At 43.1% G+C, this 23,831-nt stretch overlaps 1 protein-coding gene across 1 annotated transcript; it reads right to left on the bottom strand.

Annotated features, from left to right (window-relative positions):
* Nucleotides 1-4,375: 4,375 nt before the first annotated feature.
* IGFBP6 (insulin like growth factor binding protein 6) lies at nt 4,376-23,063 on the bottom strand. The gene is made up of 4 exons (XM_063293933.1): nt 22,240-23,063; nt 10,327-10,478; nt 6,610-6,729; nt 4,376-5,386 (listed from the first exon to the last, which is right to left on the bottom strand). Exons 1-4 carry the CDS (start codon nt 23,009-23,011, stop codon nt 5,273-5,275), a joined length of 1,158 nt encoding a protein of 385 aa, XP_063150003.1. The 5' UTR covers nt 23,012-23,063; the 3' UTR covers nt 4,376-5,272.
* Nucleotides 23,064-23,831: the final 768 nt, after the last annotated feature.

The raw sequence follows: 23,831 nt of genomic DNA on the forward strand, positions 1-23,831 counted from the left end.
TTAATCTATGCAGTACATCTTTGCTTAATATGGGATATAAACCATGAAGGTGTTTTGAATGGAATAAAATCTCCCAAACAGTCAAAGCTAGTACAAACATAATTTTTTAGATAATGAATGGAGAGTACTTTAGTGTTTTCTAACTTGAGTTGTGAACTTTTTAATAAAAAGTATGTTTTTGTTACTAGGAAATGAAGTTTCTTTGTATTCTGTCACTTGGGAAGTAAGGAGGTCTAATCCTGCTTACTCTCCTTAGTACTACGACTTGCATAATCCATCCGCAAGCAAACATCTGATATCCCCTTGACTGAAAAGTTTCTGCCACTAACTATTTCCCTTGGCTGTTCGTTGTGTTGTCCTGGAGCATCATGAGTGGCATACAGTGGATGACCTTGGCAATGGGTTTCTGAAAGTGAAAAACGTGTTGCTCCTCGTATATGCTTCCATGAGCCATTTGCTGATGTAGCTTGGTCAGAGTGCAGAGAGCGCTTTCCAAGCAGACACACTCAATTTTAAAACTGATTGTATTGAGAGGTGTGTAGTTGAGATGATACAGGTGAAATGAGTGATGAACAGCACCTATGGACATTTGCTTGAATTCGGCAAATTGAGGGTTGACTGATCTGATCCAGTAGTTTCTAGGTCACTTTATGTTGTTGCTACTTTCGACTGATCTATCATTCTACATGCTTAAAAGTTCCTCTTTTGAACTCTTTGTAAATCAGCCCTTTCAGTGCCTGAAATATCTCCCCCTCTCCTGTGTTCAAAAAGCTTCTGTATGGCATCTTTTCCCTCTGTGCCACCACAGCTCTTAACACCAAAGGATTTGCAGATGTCAGTCCTTGTGGTCAAATGTGCCTCACTGTTTCTCCCTTCTCTGATTCCAACACAAAAGCAAGTTATGGATACTATAGATGAGTGGTCTGGCTTTTAGGATTAGCTGGCTATCTGAGATTGCTGGCAGAGTATCCCAAAAATGAGCAGCAAAGTTCAACACGTGTTTTAGGATGTTTAGGGCAGGTAAGCTATTGACAACTGATTTAATTCAGGAATTGTGTTAATCTGCCATAGTGGCTACTAGGATGCAAACAATATATGTGACCTTAAGGGGAAAAAATGAATTCTTTGTTAGCTGGAATTGGGTGACTGCATAAAGTGTTATTAGATAATACCTTTTTAAAGTTACAGACTAAGTAGCTTTCTATGCAGTATGCTTTTAAGTAAAAGGGGCAAGGCTGACATCCACATATCTTTAACCACCAACAGTCTGACCTTCTCAAGCTCACATTTAAAATATTAAAGGTTAAAAAATCTTGTTTTCAGTATCTAAAAAGACCTGTAATTCTGAAGCTGCTGTGTTGTGTCATTTATCACTTAATTTGATCATAAATTATAGTTTCAGTTCAATATGGATGTAGGCCTGTCCAGATGCTCCTGTCTAAACCAGCCCAAGACCACAACATGGGAGTTGAAATACTGTAACAAAAATCAAATGGTAATTTAGTTCCTTTCACTGTAACAAAGAAAGAGCAAAGTCTTATTTGAAAGGAATGGGAAAGAAGTGAAGATAATAAGGTTTACATGTACATTGTAATGTGGTTTGGTTTATTAGTTGTGAAAGTAGACGTGATTTATAAATCATGGTTTATAGGTTAACATGATGTGTGAACCCAGCCAGAAGCAGAGATATGAGCCAGACCATTTTTCCACTTTAGATAGGTTTTGCAGTTTCAAATAATCTTTGTTTTTCTGGTGATCGTTCATTAAAACTGCATATTATTTTATTGCCCAACACTGTGCCCAATATTCCAATAATTTTCTCCACAAAGCTTTTAATGTAATGTTCATGCTGCCAAATGGACTAGATTTGATTTTTTTTTCCACCTTAAACCATGTAGCCCACATACTTGTGCAGACTATGGATATAATGCTAGGCATCTCTTGAATAAATTAGAAGATTGGGAGGGAGAAACAAAACTCTTTCATCCAGAACAGGCAGGGTTCCGAAAAGGACATAGCACAGTAGATCACTGTGCTACTCTGAAGGCCCTTATTCAGAAATATACCAATGGGCATACAAAACATCTCTACGTTGCTTTTATTGATCCTACCTCTGCCTTTGATTCCATTGACAGGTCTCAGCTATGGGAGAAATTAGTTAGGACAGATATTGATAAGCGCCTTCTTAAACTAATTATAGAACTATATACCAACAGCTAGGGTAAGAACAGGCCCACAAGGGTCCTTATCAGACCCCATTTTACTGGAGAGAGGAGTTAAACAGAGCTGTCTACTTGCCCCCTTTTTATTTAATTTCTATATTAATTATATTGTAGAGGTCATGAAGTCACAAGGTTTTTTTCTCCCCTTCGTTCAATGGACAGACAATCTCAATATTAATGTACGCTGATGACATGGCTCTTATTTCCTATACTGAGATTGGCTTTAGAAGATTATCGGTCAGATTAGCTGCTTACTGTGAAATGGAAAAACTGAAAATAAATTACAATAAAACTAAAGTAGTAGTTTTTGGCAAAAGTAATATTAAACCTAGATGGACAATTAATGCCCAACTAATAGAGCAATGTCCCTCCTTTAAATACCTGGGGATCACCTTTCATAAGTCCCTTTTGTGGAAAGTACACTTATCTAATGTCTTGGCAACTGCTCAGCATATAGTAGGTGCCATTCTGACATTTTTCTATTCTAAAGGAGGGCAATTGGTAGCCCCTGTACTTAAAATATTCCAAGGCAAGGTGATAGCCCAGATGCCATATGGGGCAGAGATTTGGGAGTGGGATGAAAAGGTCATTGCCCAATTGGAAGTAGTCCAAAACAACTTTATAAGGAAGATCTTGGGCTTCCCCCAGGGTACCCCTGCTGCCTATTTAAGGGTGGAGGCAGGACTACCTTCCACTGCTATTAGAATACACCTTGCATTGTTGGGCCACTATAAGAAATTAGAAAGCCTTCAAGAATCCCATCTTGCCAAACTCTGTTTTCTCCATTACACAGCTGGAAATCAGTGGACTAAACTTTTGTCACCCATTTTACAAATGTATTCCCTACCATCTTTGGGAGAACTCAACTTGGAATAGAGAAAATATTAGAGATTGGCTTTTTGAAAGGGATGCTAATAAAGACACAATTGTGGTACAATCATCCAAATTTTCAACCTGGTACCGTCATCATAAAAAACATAGAAGCCTCTCCCAGCACCTGGTTAACATAACCAGTGCGTCACTGAGAAGGGCTTTAACATTCCTACGCCTGCAGACCATGCCCTCCGCATTATCTCGAAGGGAGGTTTTGTAAGCTCCCTGTCAAACAACACCTCTGTCCTTGTGGTATTGGTCAAGTGGAGGATGTTATCCATTATGTCCTCCACTGCCCCATTTACAATGAGATCAGGGCCAAACTATTAACAGCAGATGAACTCAAAGGCTCTGATGCTGAAAAACTGATTTATCTTCTTGCAAATGTGTTTCTAACTGTTAGCAACCAAGTTGCTACTTTTGCTCTGCTCTCATTTAAACTTAGGAAGAAATGTTTAAGTTCTTAGTTGTACAGTAGCTCTGGCTCTATTTTGTTGTAAACTTTTTTATATTTAATGCTTCCTTTATTTTATTTTATAATTTCATCATTGTATTGTTTTAATATTATATTTTATTGTATTTTATTGCATTCTTATGTTATGACCTGTGGTTACAACGATAAACTTCACTACTACTACTACAGACTATGGATAGTGTGATGAATACTGTATCCTAATTCAAAATTTTCCAGAAAACCCACACTTGTAGCCACAAGTATTCTTTGTATTCATTCCCACGCCGCCACCCTTGTTTCAGTTTTGGGAAGAAGGTTGTCCTATGCTTGCATGCTTCTCTATTTCAGGGAGTTGTTTAGGGATTTAAATTTTCTTTTGAATAAGCATCCAGGAGGTTGGTACAACAAATGCTGTGTTTACAGACAGGAAGGCTAGATCCATAATGCTGATATGTGAGACAGCATCTGTTTGGACAGCCTGCCCTTCTTACCAGCTGCATAATTTGGGCCTTTTCTTTGTTTCTCCATTCCCTCTTTCTAAACTAGCTTTGCTTTCAGACCTCTACCCAGCAAAACACTGACACTGCTAGCCTCTTTTCTTAAGGGCCCATTTAGAAGTAAATAAAACCTCTCAGTTATTAACCAGACACCTCATGTTCTATAAGTAAGCAATCTGTTGGTTATAAAGAACTATTAATTCCACTTGCCGGTAAAAATTAAGTTTTGAATGCAACACGGTGTTTTAAAAAGCTCTCCCCAAAATAAATAATTTTAGCTTCCTTGCATCAGAGATTTAAAATATCACCAAACCATTCACCGAAAAAGGTGGCATAATCATCAGATTTATTGAAACCAAAGATAGTAAAACATACAGAAATTAAGACTTATCTGTTTAAACCCATTAAATAAAAGCACATTACAGCAAATAGGGACAATCCATCATCCACTGCTCCTTTGTGTGGAAGGCAGCTTCAGGTTTTCCTGTCATCTGGATAGCTCTTTAAAGGATATGCTGCAGGAGAGCTGTGAAGGAGGGCAGAGGGGAGAGTGTGCAACAACATTAAAGCTACAGCTAGAACTTCCATAAATCTCGTTTCTAGTAATCTTCAGCACTTTCACTCTCTTGCTTAAATTGTAGAGGTTGGCCACATAAAAACCTGGCCAAATTCAATGTTACTTCCTCCTATGCTGCCCTTAACGGGTACGACAGTCATGCTGTTAAAATCCCTTCCACAAAACACATTTACATTGGTAGGATGTCTAAGATAAATCCCAGTCTCTCCCTACTCGTTTTATAGAAGGTAGCCCAAGAATACATACCGCACCTCGAGGAACTGGCTATTCCTGCTCCCTTTACTGGTATAAATAAGCACCTAGGATATATGTCACATCAGCCAAAGAGAATTGATTCAAGTGCCAGCATTATTGCTGTGATGCAGCCACCGGTAGCTTATTCAACACAGCCTCTTCGGTCAGGCAGCTAGAAGACCGCAGTCTGCTGTTTCTCTGAGGCAGCCAGCCCAGTCTCCTCCCTTCTTTGGCGGCGTATTATCAGAAACAGTAACAGCTCCAACGGTATCCCAGGGAAGGCAGGATCCCAGCAAGGCAACAACTGTGCAATAAGTTACAAGCAAACATTTTCCATGACTGTTCTAATAGGACAAGTCCCCTCAGTCAAGAGTCCTGCTGTTGGACTGTGGTGGCCTCCTTTCTTTCTGCATCCTCAGTCACTATTAGCAAGCAGGCAGAGGGGGCTCTCTTCCAGCCCCTCCAGCCGATGGCCTCTCTTATCCACACACCAGCACTGGCCTCTCTTCTGCCCTTTGGAGGCCCGGCACTGCGGAGAAGACAGAAGCTTTTCAACAGCAAAATCACTTTCCTTGAATATTTAGAAAAACTGAGAAACAATAGCCACTCTGGAAGACTGGATTTATATATGAAAAAAGACAGCTCATCTGAAGCATTCGAGGGAATGGAGCAGGGTATGGTATGATAAATCGGAATAGTTTGCTGCTCAGGATAGCTGCCGCTGAAACAAGGTTCTTCCCGCAGGAGAAAAATATGCAATGGGTCACCTACATTAAAAAAGGAAGCTATTTCTCTAATATGTAACCTTGATCTCTGTTAGAAAGAAAGGTGAAAGAAGTGAGGCAAAGACAGCCACTGAGCCTTCTACTATTCCTGAAGAGCACAGGACTCATCCTCGGCATATTTGCACAACGCTCAAAGTCAATGTTTCTCGACCTCGGCAAGTTTAAGACGTGGACTTCATCTCCCAGAATTCCATAGCCAGCATGCTGGGAGTGAAGTCCACATGTCTTAAACTTGCCAAGGTTGAGAAATGCTATTTTAAGCCATGACACTTCAGTGGGAAAACCCCTGCTGCTCTCTAAATCCCATCCTGCACAGCTCCCTGACTGCTGCTGCTGATTTGCTAGCACTTTAGGGAGTTGGTTGGATTAGGATGGGGATTTAGCAAGTTGTTTCTATCTAGACAGTCCTAATGAAACTAAGCTTGGGGGAACTGGAATCTGGTAGATACCATTGAACCTTGCCATCCTGCAAGGAGATAATCCCACTCAGTTCCTCCTATTGAGTCAGAGCCATAGAACTCAAGTTGGATTTACATACTTCTGTATAAGCATAAATAGGGTTGGACTTTTAAAAGTATGAAGAGACAGCTAAATCTTCTCATAAATGCCACAAGAGTGGTTTGGCAGAATGCATGAACCCAGGCATTGGGGCTTTCTGCACTAGACTTAAAACCATAACTTGACATAATATTTGGACAGGTCAGGAAGCAATACTGGTAAATCAGGTCTGTGTTACTACTCTAGTGCACACTGGAAAACACCAGCAAGCACGTCGGGCTTCAGCCATTTTGTAACTCTCTCACCCACCCTTTCTCCCACACTACCACCACCACTGTGGGAAACTCATTCTTTGGCCTAATTTCTTTAACATTCCAGCCCAAAGCAGGGGTTTGCCTGCATGGTTGTGTCTCCCCATAAAGACCCAGAGCAGCTCACTTTGCTTTTGAATGATGTTTCAAGTGGGTACCTGCTTCCGCCTATAAAATCCTTTGGTGTCACAGTTGGGAATGAAGATATCTTCGCCGTTCAGGTAGAGGGGGGCCTTCAGCTCCTGCAGGATGGCTTCCAAATGCATGCGGCAGGGAGCCTGTCCAAAAGAAGAGCAAGTTAGTGATTGAAACGACAAAAACATGGCATTGCATGGAGATGGGCAGGCCTGAAATAATGATATTTGGCTCTAGGCAATGTTAGCAGCAATGTTAGGAGAAAGAAATGACGCAGGTGATTATTTGGAACAATTTTGCCAGGAAAACCAGTTTCAAATCATGAATACTTGGTTTGTACAGCATAAGCGTCGTTTATACACATGGACCTCGCCCAGTGGACTACATCGCAATCAAATAGACTGTGTCCTATGCAATCCGTGTTGGACCAGCTCGGTTCTTGCAGTCAAACTTATCCAGGTGCAGACTGTGGCTCAGACCATGAACTGCTGGTGGCCAAAATCAAAGTCAAACTGTATTATCAAGAGGACAACGCCACCAAAAAAGTTTGACATCACCAAAATTTCTTCCACATATGCAATTGAAGTTAAAAAGGGGTTTCAAGTTTTGGACACTGCTGAGAAAATGCCTAATGAATATGGCAGGAAGTTCAATCACTTATCATTGTCACAGCAGTTGATTACATACCACGCAAGAAAACAGAGAAAAGGTGTAGATGGCTCTCAGAGAATACCATCCAAATAGCCAAGAGGAGAAAGGCAGCTAAAGCAGCAAGCAATCATGAAGAAGTAAGAAGACTGAATGCTGATTTCCAAAGGGCAGCAAGGAAAGATACTGAGGTTTACTGGGAGAAGCGTTGCAAACAATTAGAGGATGACTGTACAGAAGGATGCACTAGGAATGCATTTGCACAAATCAAAAAGATTCAGGCACCGTTCAAGGCTCGCAAAGGTATCATCAAGGATAAGTAAGGGAAAGAATTGTCCGACCAACAAGGTGTCAAGAGCAGATGGTGAGAATATGCGGAAGAGCTGTATGCTCCTAGTATAGACGATCCACATCAAAGAGAGGAGGATAAGGAAACAGAACTAGAACCAGCCATCCTTGATGTAGAAGTCAAGTGGGCAATGAACCAACTGCCAAACAACAAGGCCCCGGGAGGTGACAACATCCCTGCAGAATTGCTAAGGCCAGTACCAACTGCAGTTATCAGAGCTTCATACTAGAAAATTTGGGAAACTGACACGTGGCCACGTAACTGGAAACAATCAAAATTTGGGAAACAACCATTGCCAAAAAAGGGGGATTCAAAGGAGTGTTCCAACCACCGCACTGTTGCTCTCATATCTCACACTAGCAAAATTCTACTGAAAATCATACAACAACGCCTGGCTCCAATCATCACAAGGGAACTGCCAGATGTCCAAGCTGGTTTCTGACGGGGTTGTGGCACCCGGGATCACATTGCAAACGTTCGATGGATAATGGAAAAATGTCGCGAATATCAAAAGAACATTTATATGTGCTTTGTTGACTACAGGAAAGCTTTTGATTGTGTTGACCATGAGAAACTATGGAGAGCCCTAGCAGACCTTGCGGTGCCACTACATTTGGTGAAGTTGGTGAAATCACTGTATGTATATCAGGAAGCCACTGTACAAACTCAGTATGAAGACACTGATTGGTTCAAGACTGAGAAAGGTGTGCGACAAGGCTGCATTCTGTCACCTTTGTTATTCAACTTGTATGCCAAAGTGATCATCAGGAAACTGGAGCTAGACAAGCCAAAAATTGGGGTAAAAGTTGGTGGAAGAAACATCAATAACCTTTGATACACGGATGATACAACCCTCCTCTCAGAAACCCAGGAAGGCCTAAAGCACCTAATCATGAGACTCAAAGAAGAAAGTGAGAAGTTTGGCCTCTTTCTGAGTATCAGAAAAGACCAAACTCATGACAACTGCAAAGAATGGAAACATCAAAATAGTAACTGATGGAGAGAAGGTGGAATGTGTGGAAGAATTCACCTTTTTAGGATCACTGGTCAATCAAAATGGCGAACGCAGCCAAGAAATTAAGCGCCGAATCAAGCTGGGTCGCACAGCAATGATGAGTATGAATCAAATTTGGAAAAGCAAGGATGTCAACTTGTAGTAGTGTAGACTAATCCGCACTATCATGTTCCCCATAACTACATATGGCTGTGAAAGTTGGATGATGAAAAAGTTGGATAGAAGGAAAATTGATTCTTTTGAACTATAGTGTTGGAGGGGGCTCTTGTGCATCCCTTGGACTGCAAAGATAACAAATAAAGGGTTGCTGTTGTGGGGAAAATAGGAGGAGGAAGGAGTATTAGGTATGTTTGCCACCTTGAGCTATTTATAGAAGTAATAAAGGCGGGATATAAATGAATGAATGTGTAATGATTGCCTATCCTAAAACACCATCAGACTCATGAACAGGTTCATAAAGATATCTGATTTATTAAAGAATAGTATGCAGGATCACAAAGAAAGCTGAGTGTCATGAGTAAGGATGGCGAGCAGGGGGCTCCCTTCCAGACTGTTAAGCGCATGCGTAGCACTGAGGAATTGGTGAGCCATTCCAAGAGGCACAGAGTGGGACCGCCTTAACCTGTGGGGTTTATATGTCTGGGTTTTTCCCACGCTTCTTCAGTTTGTTAGGATTACTGTTATGTATTAGCAAATAAACATTAGAGAACAGTTCCCTGTCTCAGAGTGTTTCCTGGGAGTCAGGATACTGAGAATGGAAAAAGCGCGCCAAATGCAAACTAAAAAACCCTCGGTACAAACGAGATCCCTCCCCCCGTAGAATCTTCCCAGGCTCAGAATCCCAGGTGCTCCTAACGGCTCCTGATGGTCCGCGGGAAAAGTCCTTGAGCAGAGCACATAACCCAAACACATTCCATTGAAATGAACCTAGATACAGAGCTTGGCACAAGGTTTCACAGCAGCTCCCTCCCAACAGAAATGCGCGTCAGCACCATGGCATGTGAAACGTTACGATGTACAGTGCACATTGAAACAGTGAACATGACAGAATGACAGAATGAATGAAGCGTTGAAGCACATAAAATCGGACACGTCACTAGAAGACACTAGAAAACTTAGACTTAGTTACTTTGGTCATGTCCTGAGATCAACATTGTTGGAGAAAGATGTTATGCTTGGTACGGTCAGTGGAAAAGACTATGAAGATGCCAAAGAATGCACTGGTTGGATGTAATCAAGGCAGACACAGGCCAAAACATAAAGCAACTGAAAGAAGCTGTACAAGACCAGAAATTGTGGAGAAAGCTGGCTTATGGAATCACCAAGGGTCGGATATGACTGAATGGATAATCTGATCTGAATGTTAGCAGCACTCTATACAACAAAAGCAAACACGTTGGGAAGGTGACTCTTTCTCCCTAGCATGCTGTCTTTTAACTCAGTATTTGTGCTTGGGCATCGTTAAAAAGCAGAAGCCCCTCTTAGCAATCTGGGATGCATTACAAAACTGGATGCCTTTCTGAACATGCGGGTTGGCAGAGGGAGATGTAGAAAGAAATGGAGGCAGATCAGAAAGAGCAATGATATGCAGGCTTCTTAGGTTTGCAAGTCACAGCACTGCTGTGAAGCAAAAGCTGCAGAGAGCAAGATGCATGAATTCCAGCAAGGCATGGGAGGAAGGGGACGGCAGCCCGTGGTGCACAAGATCAGACCTCTGATTTCACCCACCAGATCAAACTCCTGTTTAACACCATTACTTAGGGGGAGCTGTTGTAGCTCGGAATTGCCCACAATGACATCTGGCAAAGGGTCTTGGATCCGAAGGGGGAGAGGTTCTGGAGTTGAATGATCTGTCTGGTGGTTTCCCCTTCTGCCATCACCTAGAGGAACAGAAAGAGAATTCAGATTTTCTTTTAAGTCAAGCAAGGGCAAAAGCATTCAACTTCAGGCCTCTTCACTACAGCACTTTAGGGTTTCATCACAACTGGAACAGAAAGAAATGACAAAACAACGTTGCACCAACTTTGTGGAGAAGTTCATAAAAGATACTGGCTTTTGCTGAGGGCTTACACTCTTAGCCTAAAAGGAAAACAGAGGGAAGTGATCCCCAAAGCTCAGTTTGTTGTCTCTTGGCAGGGTATTCTTATCTCCAGAAATAACGATGCTTCAAAGTGTTCAAGATGGATTCATCAGTTAAACATTCCACAAATTGGCAATTTCAGTCACCATAGATTTTCCTCCTTTACCTTCAGAGTGTGCAAGACCATTTAAACAAGACAAGTATGCAGGGCATGGCTTGCCACAAGAAGTGTCTGTGTGTTGTACCTCTCTGGTTCTGCTCTCCCTGCATATTATGCCTCTGTTATGTACGTATGTGCTGGAAAACACCAAATGATCTAATTATGGTCTGTTCTGGGTCACATGACCAGGGGCCTTAGAATGGAGTGGGGGATTACATTCTGAGCAACTACCCAACTGCATTAGGGCTTTTTTTCCCCCTGGATTTCTTTTCTATGCAGCTTCCAGCTGGATCTACCTTCTTCTTTAAAAAAATCTTTCTTTGCCAATTTCTCTCACCATAACAATTTTGTCCCATTCTCTTTGTTTTTTGCAGTTTGCATTATGGCGACTTGTTGGGAGATGTAGCCTCCTCTGAAATTTGCGTAGCACATTTCCAGGCGCTTCAGCTGCTTGACACCTTGGCTGGGGAAGAAACACGGCAGCAATTGTTCGCGTGACTTGGCTGCAATTAGCACTGCTTCGCAGGGAACTGAGCATAGTGCTTGTCTTATATTAGGACCAAATGGGGCTGTGCTGGGTTACTGGCTGCCCCTCTGCTTGGCAGCAATCCTCACACAGCTCCCAGATCTCATTGCGCTGGTGGGCAAGTCCTCCAGGGTTTTGGTGTTGGGGAGGTAGAGCTAGATAGTTGCGGGTGTTCATGGCTCCGATATATAGGCAGTCACATGTTGGACCTGGCTTTTACCTTGGAATAGATGCAACATACTCTGAGAATGGAGAAAACTGTTCTCAGTCCTTGCATTCTGTCAACATGCAGGACTTCTGCAGGAGTGAGGGACCTATTAAGTCTGCCCCAGACACCTGATGACCCCCCTGGGTTTTTAAAGGGGGAAATTTCCCAGCAAACCTGCAGGCAGTTCTGCCATGCATCTTACTGACTCCTGGGATACATAGGTGGCAAGGGCACTGGAGAAGATTGGCCTTGCCATCTGTGACCAATCTTCCTTAGCAGATCCTTGATAGGCTCCCTGATTTACTGAGCAGGTGTGGGAAATGATGCAGGTAAAGGGACAAGCAGACCAAGAGTGAAGGATAAGGAAGTGTGAACGTGAACACATATGGGAGCATGCTGTGGTGATAAGAGTGATGAAGCATGCTCACTTCTCTGCGCTTATTACATCTTATTAACTTGCATCTAATGGATCTATTCAAAGTTACCTGTTCTCTCATGGGGAAGGATGAATGTGAAGATCCTCCTGCAGGTCACTGTTGTGATGTTCTTTGCAGATAAAATGGTTTGCATTTGCTCAGAGTTGGATACCACAGGGGCAGGTCTAGCAAGATGACTTGGGCAGCCCTCGAGAGAGCCTATGGGGTTCTTCTGAGCTTGCAGAGTCAGAAGATGTTTAAGACTTGGCTGCTAATCCTGTGGAGACTGCCCAGTTAGTTAATCTTTGCTCCTTTACATTATCTCTCTCCAACGTTCCATTGGGTTGGACAAAATAAGGTAGGGAAAGCATGGGGAGCATGGCTGCTGAAATTCATTTCAATGCCATTACCAGTAGTGGCCACAGGGTGTAGCTGCAGCGTGTTGTATCTGTACAGTACTTTCTCCCCAGGGTCTAATCAGGATGTGCGTCTGAGAGAGAATGAGAGAGAGAAGGAGGGTCTAAATCAAGGTGTGTGCATATGTCTTGCTTGTGCATGTGTATGTGCCTGTAAGAAAGAAGGGGGAATCTAATCAGAGTGGGTATATACAGGTAGTCCTCACTTCACCATCCTAATTGGGGCCAGAATATCTTTTTTTTAAATAAGAATTTTATTAAGTTTCAAGCAAAGATAAAAGCTACAGAAAAACAAAAAACTACAAAGAAAAAAAAGAAAAAACTAAAGAAGTGTAGAAACACAAGAGAAAATTTTTCAAAATTCCAAAAAAGTGGTAACTTCCAACTTTTAACAGCAAGGATATACAACAATTTTCCATAATCAATTCCTTATTCTATCTTAAACCAAAATCACATTATTTCTACAAATCATTCCATTGGCACATTATAAAAATCACTAAACACAGTTGCTCCCTCCCCTTCTATTAAAAGATCTATCTATCTATCTATCTATCTATCTATCTATCTATCTATCTATCTATCTATATCCATATCCCCTAATCAACTCCCCACCAGATAAAATTTATTTAATTATTTCCTTCCTACTACTTTTCTATACATTGCTGTCTACTATAATAAAGATCAAACTAAAAAACATATAAATTGTCTGCCATTGTACTTGATAATACAACAATTTTAATAATCTTAATCATATTAAACTCAAAACCAGACATTTATTGTTTTTTATTATATCTTAATAATCTTAATCCAAATCATTAAAGGTAAATGAAATCAGCCAAACCCTAAAAGCAATCCAGATAAATATGCTTAAACCCTCATCCCACTTCAAAATAAAACAGAGTATTTACGTATCTCCATATTATGCACGTAGCTTTTTTCTTAAAAAGATCAAACAGCCCAACTGCCCCCCTCAAAAACTCTGACTTCTCTTCAGGAGACCTCCCATACATAGTAACCCCTTCTTTTCCATGGCATTCCACCAGAAGATCAATTTCACTTGTGGCTTGCAACTCGATCTCTCCCTTTAATTTCTTCAACTTGACAATCCAATCTTCATCCAGCATTTCAACAGAAGTCCTGCTTTCACTCTTAGAAGAGACATTTCTGTCACAGTTAAATTCCTCTGTTTCATCCACGACATTCCCAACCAGATGACACATTTTAGACCTCATATTTTCCACAATGTCCTGAATGCCTTGCATAAAAACTTGATAGGAATCAGAAAAAATCTGTTTAAAATCTCGGTGGAAGTCAGAGAAAGTCTGTTTAAACTCCTCCATGTCTAAAGCAGTAGATTATGGCACCCCCAGGAACTTAACCAGTGGAAGTCAAAGATATGAAAGAATTCCAAATGTGTTTACATAAGCAAAAGTGAGATATGCAGAAGTTCCCCAAGGAAAGTAGAAGCTGAAAGCTGAAAGTTCAAAACAGCCAATTCAATGTGTAGGAAAATGCCAATAACTTCAAATTTAGTACAAAAATAATAACAGGGAGACAATTATTTACTCTCAATCCTCCTTAATATTTGGATGAAAAACAAAGTTCAAACCTTAAAAATATTTTTTTTAAAAAAATTGATCCCAAAAATAACGATAAACACCAAGAGAACCCGCTTCTCCCTGCTGTAGAAAGCCTCTCTTAGGGTACGCATACTTAAAAGAAATATAAATTGGGTGATTTAGAAATGGGGTGGCCAGTCTTAGTGTCCCTTTAAGGCTACAGCGCAGCTTGGAAATGGTGACGTCCCAGCCTCCCGGCTAGCTCTTACCAGTCGAACAGGAACACTGTTTGCAATCTTCTGGCCATCTGGAGAACAGATGGGGTGATTCCAGGTGTTTTCCTTGTTCTGGAAAAACACTCCTGGGCTTCAGGAAAAACCTGCCTGAGCCCGAAAGAACTGCCACCTTGTCAGTTCTGCCTGCTCAGTCCACTGGCACAGCTGTTCAGTCCACCATATCCCCACTGGAAGTCAATTGGGACCAGAATTTCTGTCACTAAGTGAAGCAGTCATTAAGCAAAACACATGTCTGCACAGCTTAGCAACCACAGTCCCGGTAGTCCCGGTTGCAGTCATTAGGCCAGGACTGTGCTGTCGTTAGGCGAGAACCTCACGCAACTCCTGCCCTGCTGTGCTCACTTCCACTTCAACTCCCCGTCTGCCTATCTCCCCAACTGCCCTTTTGGCCACACTGCACTCCACTGTCCCTAGCTGACCTTTATCGTCTTCTTCCGCTGCTGACAAGGCACACCTGGCCTGGCCCTTTGCAAAGCAGCTACTGGCCTTACGTGGCTTTGCAAGGCCACACACAGCCAGCAGTTGCCTCAGCTGGGCACGCCTTGCCAGGAGGAGGAGGAAGATGGTGAAGGCCAGTGGGGGGGGAAGGGCATGCAAGGCAGTGGGGGTGACAGGGCAGGGCAGCCAAAAGGGAAAAGATGGGGGGGAAATAGATGGGTGGGGGGATCTGAAGCGTTGTAAATGCAGACAGGCTGCTATGTGCCCAACTTTTGATTACAGGACCACAGGGGTGCTGCAAGGGCCATAATTTTGAGGACTGGTTGCAAATACCATTTGTTCAGCACAGTTGTAACTTCGAACAGTCATTGAACAAATGGTCGTTAAGCAAGGACTAGCTGTATTGGTTGCCAAACTGCATATGTTCCACTCTGTGTCATATGACAGATAGGGATGGGAGCTTAGAATGGAGCAGCCAGTAGCTTTCCAACCCACTGCTCAATTGACCCTTCTATGGGGATACACTAGTGTGTTATTCTTCCTGGAAAGGATTTATCTGCAGCCCCTGGTAGATCTGGCCCATTTTCAAATTCAGTCTTTCTTTTGCTGGCTTCTCCTGCTTCTCACAGGAGTCCCCACCTTCATGAAAGTTACTTGTTCTTTCCAGATCTGCTCTTACCCAATTATGGTCTTCCTCAGGGGGAATTCAGAGTCTCTCAACCAATTAATGCCTGCTCACTCTCAGCCTGGCACCAAGCAAGCACCAAGAGCAGACCAGGAATTTCTGGATTACTGAACTTTCACTTCAGATCTGAGAATAGCTCAAAGACCAGGTTTTGTTAGGGACTCTGGTAGCTAGAACCCCAGGTGGTGTATGGAGCTGGTCCCCATCTCAAATGTAGTAGAACATTATATTCAAAGTTATGCTCTTTCCCTGCTTTCTAAATTATCTAACTTGTTGACAGATTAAAGAGAACTCAAGTGCTGGTATTCTTTATCAGAAAGCATCAGAAGTTCTTCCCAGAACAGGTATTTCCCATCTGGGGATTTTTTATATGGGCCAATGCAGCTATTTCCAACATTGTTAGTTCTATTGTCTTGCACACAAATGCATGCTGCATGAAGATGTGATCCTGTGCACCAATTGCTCCTACCACAGCACACACTGTCCAATTGCCACCATAGATTGCCTTCTTGTTGATTCTGAAGGCAGCCTAGAAACACCTGCATTTGGGTGAATAGCAAATACATCATTTCAAGATTCATTCATAAGCACTACCTAATTTATTTTCTCCAAGCAAAGGAGTTGTACCTCTTGCCTGTGATGGAAACAGGTTTGCCTATGACCTGAATTTACATTTTCACAAATAAGCTAAGAACAATTGTCACCCCAGCAAGCTTTGGGAAGAGGCCCTGGTTCCACCTAATACCATCTGTCCACCTAACAAGACGCTGCCTGCAGATTCTTCTCCCATTCCATTTGAGACTGTAAGCTGGTACAGGCAAAGCTTTAAGGTTAGCCATGTTATCCCTCCCTTCCCCCCCCCCCCCAGCCTTTTTCCTATTTTGTATTTCCCCTCTTAAAAATCCTTCAAACCCAAAAGCTTGCATAGTTTTATAAATCCTGTGTTGGCCTACCAAAGTATTTCCTTATCCTGGATTTTAGATATATTTTTTCTCCTAGCAGCTAACACTGCCGGTACTGCCAAGACCATCTCTTGAACGTCCATCTCTGCATTTCACATACAATCCACCAGGGAGCACCAATCTTGCATCAAGCAGCCCATTCTAAAGCACTATCATCTCCAGTTTAATCTGGATTGCAGATAAACCACTAGCATAGCAGGGACCATTTACTGTATGGCTGCCAAAACTGCAGGACCAGGAATTAAAATAAGCAAACCGTCGAAGAAAATGCCTTCTTAATAGACTCTAATGCCATGGTTTTTGTATCAAGTTCTCTGTGGTGTCAGAAGTCATATGATATTACAGTTGGGTAAGATAAGCACATTTAGGTGGGATACAGTAAGCGTCTTTGGAATTATGAGCATTTTATGAGCTGTCTCACAAAATGGTTTCCATGGTGGGCATGGCCAGACACGAAACACCGATTATGAGAAAGCAATATGTGGGGTTGGCTGCAGAACATTACCATTTAATCTTTAAAAATTGTTCAGTGGAGCAGGGAGCTAAGGGAGGTGCCCACAGGCAGCAGATTGTCTTCTTCAAAATACAGGATTTGACCATGATTCCAGAAAAAAATGCCAGTGACTGACCATGGTAAGACAGAAAGAGGGATTGTTGGTTATAACCTGCTGTACCAATTTCATCATAGTGAAGCATCTAAGATGCTAAAAGTCAAGAACCTTGTCAGATTAATTAGGAGCACTAGAAATCACTACATTTACCTCATGGGCTTGGTCTAACAGAATGAATGCTAGCATATTGCTTTTCTAATTGCCATTACTGGGTTGTTTTGTTTTTGTTTTGGCAACAGAGTAAAGGCTGCATGTGTATGATCCCACTGAGACAACCATTCAATAAACCTTCTGAGTATCTCACATACAAAACAGTAACTTTAGCTTTTAAAGGCTTTTCCTGCACAAACAAAAGCTAGAAGCTTGATTTTAAAGAAGTGGGGGTAGCATTCTGATGGATTTAGAAAAATATTATTCTATAAGAGTTTCTGCTCATTTAAAGTGCATTCTGCATATTTATCAGAATAATACTCAGCCTAAAGTACAATTTCAAAAAAAATCCTAAAAAATCTATCCTAAATTTAATTAGGTGAGGATAACAATATATCATTAGGTATAACATTTGCGTGACCTGCTGATCACAGTTCTATCAGCACTGCTGGCTCTCCTTACACCTCCAAATTAAGAAGCTTAGGACAGCCTTTCCCAACCTGGGCCGTCTAGATATGAAGAATTAAAGCTCCCCCAAATGAACCCTGGCTTGGTATTCTGGCTCTAACATATCCCGAGAACATCAGGTCACAGCAGTCTATCTTAGAGTTGCTAAATTTGAAGGAGGAAGGAAAACTCTCTAAGCAGCAGCAAGCTAAAATAAAACATCTAAAGGAAATCAGCTTCTTTCTTTAAAGAAGTCAGCTATGGTCAAAACTTTGTTTTTTGTAAAAGTGCAAACATTTGAATTATAGAAAAGGTGAACTATAGAAAATAATCTGCACAAATGTAATCATGTGGACAGGCAAAGAACTAAGTACTTTGGTTGAACTAAGTAACAAAGAGTCCCTCTTTTGGGGGAGATGGGCGGTAATTAAATTTGAATAATAAAGTAATATGAGACAAAGACACTAACTGCATTGCACTAGAATGTGTGAGTACCTTTCAGTGTCTTCACGTGAGTTCTTTTCTCCAGAACTGGTGGCATTTACTCAGTCTAGAAGCCTGGAGAATCCAGAGAAAGTTGGTGCCATAATCTTCCATTCCAGGGTTCTGGCTTTATTATTTCCCTTTTTTAAAGGCATGGCATAAGTCTATGAGAATCCACCCAATCTTAGAGGGGACTGGCAAAATGCTGTTGCCATGCCTGGCATATAGGAAGGTTCTGCAAGACACTTAACAATATACCAGCTGGCTGCTGCATTTGTTGACTGCCCATCCATCATTCCTGGCTATGAAGGAATGAAGCTATCTAAAAAAAAATTAGAATTCTAGCAACTAGTTGTTATGGTTGCGTTATGGACAGCCAAAAGAAAACTTAAGTGAGTTCTTTCCTTATCTTAGCTAGTAGATAGTTGCTCACTGGAAATTAAATGTCCATGGATGTATGTTAATTCTTCAAATCTCTGAAGCTTCCCTTTTGGCTCTAAAGCCTAATGAAGCATCCACAAATAAAACAAATACACATTGAGAGTATTTTTGCTTGGAACTACTAGGTTGGCATAGCAGCACCCCACTGGCACTAAAAGACTGTGGAAGAAGAATTCCTTCTGACCTTCACAATGCCATTTTGGAATTTTAAGAGATAGGCAGGCAAGGAGACAAGAAGATCAAAGAATGCTGGTTCTAGAAATAGTGGATTTTTTTAGCAGCCTCAATTAACGTAGCCATGTACAAAGAAGCACCTGTCAGGATGATGGTAGGAACAAAACAGCTGGACAGTACTATGCTGTCTTACGGCACTGGTTCCCCATTCATAGCAGGCTCAATTTAAGATGCTGGTAATAACCTTTAAAGTTCAAAATGGTCTGGGACCAGTTTATTTTCTGGACTATGTTTACCACTAAGCCCCTCTGAACTTTCAGACTGGTGATAGAAACTGTTCTCTGGTGCATCATCATTAAGATCAGAGTGATGGGCATGAAGGAGAAGGTCTTCTTGGGGTGATGCCATAGCTAGGGAAGTGAGTCATTGTTTGAAGATGGTCAAAAATTGCCTCTGGGAATAAAGCAAGGGCTTTTTTCCTAAAAAAAAAAAAAGATGCTTCGGTTATGCTTTTGCTAGGGAAACTTCCCTGGACTCAGCTTCTATAAGGTTGCTCCTCACAACTCATAAATCCTAACAGACAAGAGAGACAATTGGTTCCATGGCTTAAGAAAGGGAGCTTTAGTTCTTCTTGGATGCAGAAGTCACTCAGCAGCCATGATCCCAACAGCCTCATTGCCAGAAATCTCACTGCTTCAGGTTAAGGCTGTCTGAATTAGGGGTGAGGGAATCTTTTTTCTAAACGAGTCACTGAACAGGGGAAAAGAGAGATAACTGAGGACCCATGCATATGAGGAAGATACTTCCAAAATTATGAATTGGGACAACTGACAGAAAGTCTGATTCAAGAGTTCCTCATAACACCGTGGGTCAGGCCAATTGCCAGTTGACCACTTTCAAAGCTCTTTTAAGTACAAGGCTGTGGGTCACTGAACCAAGGAAGAGAGCATAGAATGAATGGTGTGTGCTTCTGGCAGGCTGACAGCTGAATTAATACTTTGAAACACATACCTTGTCAGAGAAAGATGGAGAAGGGAGGGATCCCTATGTGGGATGGAACTCAGCAGTGGGCCAGATCTGACCTTCAAGCTTAACACAGAGCCTCTGCATTATGGGGTGAGGGAGTAGAACCACAACCGACCAGCCTCAGGCAACACAGTTACAGGCACTGGATGATAGAAAAGGTAGCCCCAAACAGCAGGAGAACCCCAGACTGAGTGTGAGAGGCTTTGGGATCTACCCCGTACTCCTGCTATAGGATCATTAAAGATCATCAAAACTAGTCTTCAACCCAGAGTCTTTCAAATTTGCTGGACTCTACCATCCACACTCTGTTAATGAACGGGCTGACTGAGATGAGATCTGAAGTTGAGCACAGACAGATGATTTTAGATTGGGACAGTTGGTTTGGAGCAAGCCTTTGCCACAAAATATGAGCATTTGCCACCCTTTTTTCTATCATCTTTCTGCAGCAGGCAAACACGTTTTTATTTAGGAGCGTCTTTGCCATTTAAGGTGATTTGGTGGCTGAGGCAGGTACAACTGCCTGAGCACTGGCTGTTTCTTGGCATTTTTTCTCTTCCAAAGCAAAAATACCAGTCCAGGAATTTTAAGTTCTTTTGCCCACTGCTCCTCTATTGATATTTTAATTTTTTTAGGAAGAATCTTTGTGTAACTTTTATTAGCCCAATTTTGCTGAAGAACGAATCTATGGGCATAGCCCAGCAGCAGCCATCCAGCCATCCCTTGGTGGCATGGCTCATTTTCAGCTTACTAATAACAAGGTTCACTTACTTCCAGGTAGCCAATTTTCAGGCTGCGCTTCCTTCCATGCAACTGGAGGCCACAAACAGCATCAGCCTCTGAGGATGCCCTCTTACACTGAGCTAGGCAAGCTGCCAAAGGTATTTACATCTTTGGTCCTCTTGCCACAGACCAATACCAGCACACTAGAGCACAGGGCAGGGGCCCCGTATCTATAATTTCTAAGCATAAACCAAAGTCGGTCAAAGGGGGACAAGACAAGCGCTGACAGATACAGCCTTTGCTTGCATTAACCGAGTTCAAACCTGATCTCCCCTTTCCCAGAGTGCACTTCTGTCCACCACAAGCTAGTGGATACTTGCATTTCACAAGTGCAAAACCACAAAAAACTTCAGGGATCCTCCCATGAATTCACTGGCTGGGATCCTCTTAAAGCAACCTTTGCCACAGTCATTAGATGAACTGGGACTGCTGCTGGGGGCGGGGGAATACCAGAACTGGCAGCCCAGGGGCACCACGTTGAGGAAGGCTGCATTATAGGGGAGTTCTTCAAGGGAAAGACGATGTGCTAGCAAAATACCTATGCTACCATCCCCACCCAGGCTTTGAACTGAATCTGATACTTACTTTAAGCAAAATGTAAGGCAAGCATCCCCAGGGATCTGCAGTGGCTTAACAGTGGCGTTGGGCAGCCACTAAATTTAAATAAATAATAATAATACCCCCTCCCCAACTAAAAGATTCCTGGATGTTTGTATACAGAACACACTGTCTTTCATTTTCTACATCCTGGAGATGTTCTGTGGTGCCCAAGGGAGGGAGCCCCAAAAGTAACAATTTCACAGCAGCTGAGAGGAGAATGTAAATCGTTCATCAAATGATTCTTGGGAAGAGAAAATGACACGGTTGCTCCCAACAAGCATATTCTGTTAATTTTATCCCTTACTATTTTTAATTCCATGCAGACAGCAAAATGTGCCTGCTTATCTACAAAACCTCTGCGAAGAAGTACAGTCTTTTCGTCGCTCCAGCTCAATCTCCTTTTCGAGTTCACCTTGATCGGAGCGGAACCTCGGCTTAAGGCGAAGACAAACCAGGGAAGGGAACCTGAGAAGCTCTAGTCCTCAAGAAACATGAACTTCAGTTCTAAATCTAGTCTGAAGGAGCGCCAGTTCCTTTCCGAAGCCAAGAGGCATAAATAAGACAGGAAAGATTATTTCAAACCGAGAACTTTTAAAAGTTTAGTCGCACAATTATACCTTTAAAAAAAACGCAATAATTCCGCACGCGGATCGCCGTACGACCTCTGCAATTCATAGTCCTTTTATATGTATACAGTAAAACCACACAGAGAAATAAAACTGGGGACGGCAGGACTCGGAGCGAGCATACACTGAGAGCGTTGGAATACAAAGCCCACCCGACCATATTTTATCTTTACAATACAAACCCAGATTCCTTTTTCAGCAGTAAGCCCCAATCCGGCTGCGTTCACGGGGGCTTACTTTCTCGTAAGAGCGCTCCTCATTTCAGGCTCACCAGCGATTTATAGCCCAAGTAACCATCGCCGCGTCGTGTATCAATAATAACAGAGCTATTGCCCAATCGCCGGCTCTAACGAGCAAATGACCTTAGTTCCTTTGCTCCGGTTCAGGTGCAAAAACGAAGATTTTTCCAGCGCTTCTTCCAATTGCATTAAATCGTTCCGCTCGCAGGTCCCACTGCAGCGCGGCAGGGTTTTTTCCCCCTGCGGGGTTACCAACTGGCCTAAAACCGGCCCATCCCGGGTTTGCAAGACCCCGGGCCGAAGGGGCGGGCCGCTTACCTGCACCGGGCTCCATCTCTGTCTGGTTCTTGCTGCCTCCCTTCTTGGCTGACGCGGCCGCTGCCCGACAGACGCCCTTCCCGCGCAGCAGGGCGTGCAGAGGAGTGCGCTCGCCAGGCCGGGGGACGCAGCGCAGCCCGCGGGCGCAGCTGGGCGTGTAGACGCCGCAGGGCTCGCCCGCCGCCCGGGCCCCGCAGGCTTTCTCGTCGTCGCACGTAGCCTTACGGTCGCTCTCGAGGGAGTCGCAGCCGGCCGGAGAAGAAGGGCAAACGGCCCCGAGGTCCCCGTCGGGCCCCGACGCAGCAGCAGCCACGGCCGCCGCGCATCCCGTCGTCGGGGCCAGCAAAAGCAACAGCGCCGTCCCCAAGCAGCGAGCGAGGAGCATCGTGCACCCGGCGGCCTGAGCGCTCGGAACAGCGCGCTGCAGCCAGGCGCGTCTTAAATGCCGCGTCCTGCCCACGGCCCGCCGGCCTCTTCCGCGCCAGGTGTAGCCAGCCAGGCTGGAAAGCCGCCAGCCGGCAGGGTGTGGCCGCGGACTGCCAAAAGCCGACCGGCGTTCCTCCACCGCTATTCCCTTTTCTCCCGGGAAAGTGAGCGACCCCTTCCAGCAAGGAGATCCACTCCCATTGAGTTCAAAAGCTGAAGTTTTCAGTGGAGACGCGCTGGGAGGGGCTGAACTGCACGAAGTGATTGCCTTCTTATCGTATGCGTTGTTCCTGGAGTACAGTAATAGGACTTCTTGAACCTCGGGGCAGACTTCGCAGTAACCCATTGAGAGCGCGGCAGGGGTAGCCGAAAAAACGCCGAGATAGCAGCCAAGAGCCCCGATTCAAAAGCCGTGCCCAATCTTACCTACCTCCCGGAGTTGTGGCCAGTGTGTGGTGGTGGGGAGTGATTGTGATGCTGTTGCCTCCTAGGCGAGCTTTTTGAAACAGAGAAGGCCCCTTACTCAGCTTTTTGGAACTTGATAATAACTGTGAGCACGATGATCATAGTTATTAGGATCATCTATGATCAATAACTATGATCATGATCCTATATTGCGACTTTTCACCCTCATCACAAGGATGGATTGAGAACACAGTCTGCAGTGTGGTGGGCTTTTATTCATAAGTAAATAAATAGAGGTTAATGCCTTCCAAAAATTCCAGACATGCAGAATTTTATTTCATTTGTTCTCTCTAAAGAGTCTTTCAAGAGCTGCTATCTAGTTTCAGTTTATCTTGCTGCACTGAAAGACACCTGGAGCCTCAAATCCTGTATGCTTCTGTGCTTCATCAGTTGGATTTCTTTCTAACACAAAACTGTTAAACATATAGGGGGGAGAGTGGAGTGAGAAGCCTCACCCTGAGCCCTATGTGCTTGTTTGTGGTTTTATGCACAATTAGGGGGAATAAGTTGCTGACACATCTAAGGTAACTGCTGCAGGATGATTAGAGATAAGAAGATATCTAACCACAAAAATGAAGTGTAAGAGGTGAATAAGTTCTTAAGATTTTTCCCTTCCTCTTGGCATCTTTTCATGCAATGTTTTCTCCTCTTTCCTTGCAACAGAATGAATGCATGTTTAAAAACCGATCTCCTTGCTTTTC

This window comes from Candoia aspera, chromosome 2, assembly GCF_035149785.1.
Source record: "Candoia aspera isolate rCanAsp1 chromosome 2, rCanAsp1.hap2, whole genome shotgun sequence".
NCBI lineage: Eukaryota > Metazoa > Chordata > Lepidosauria > Squamata > Boidae > Candoia > Candoia aspera.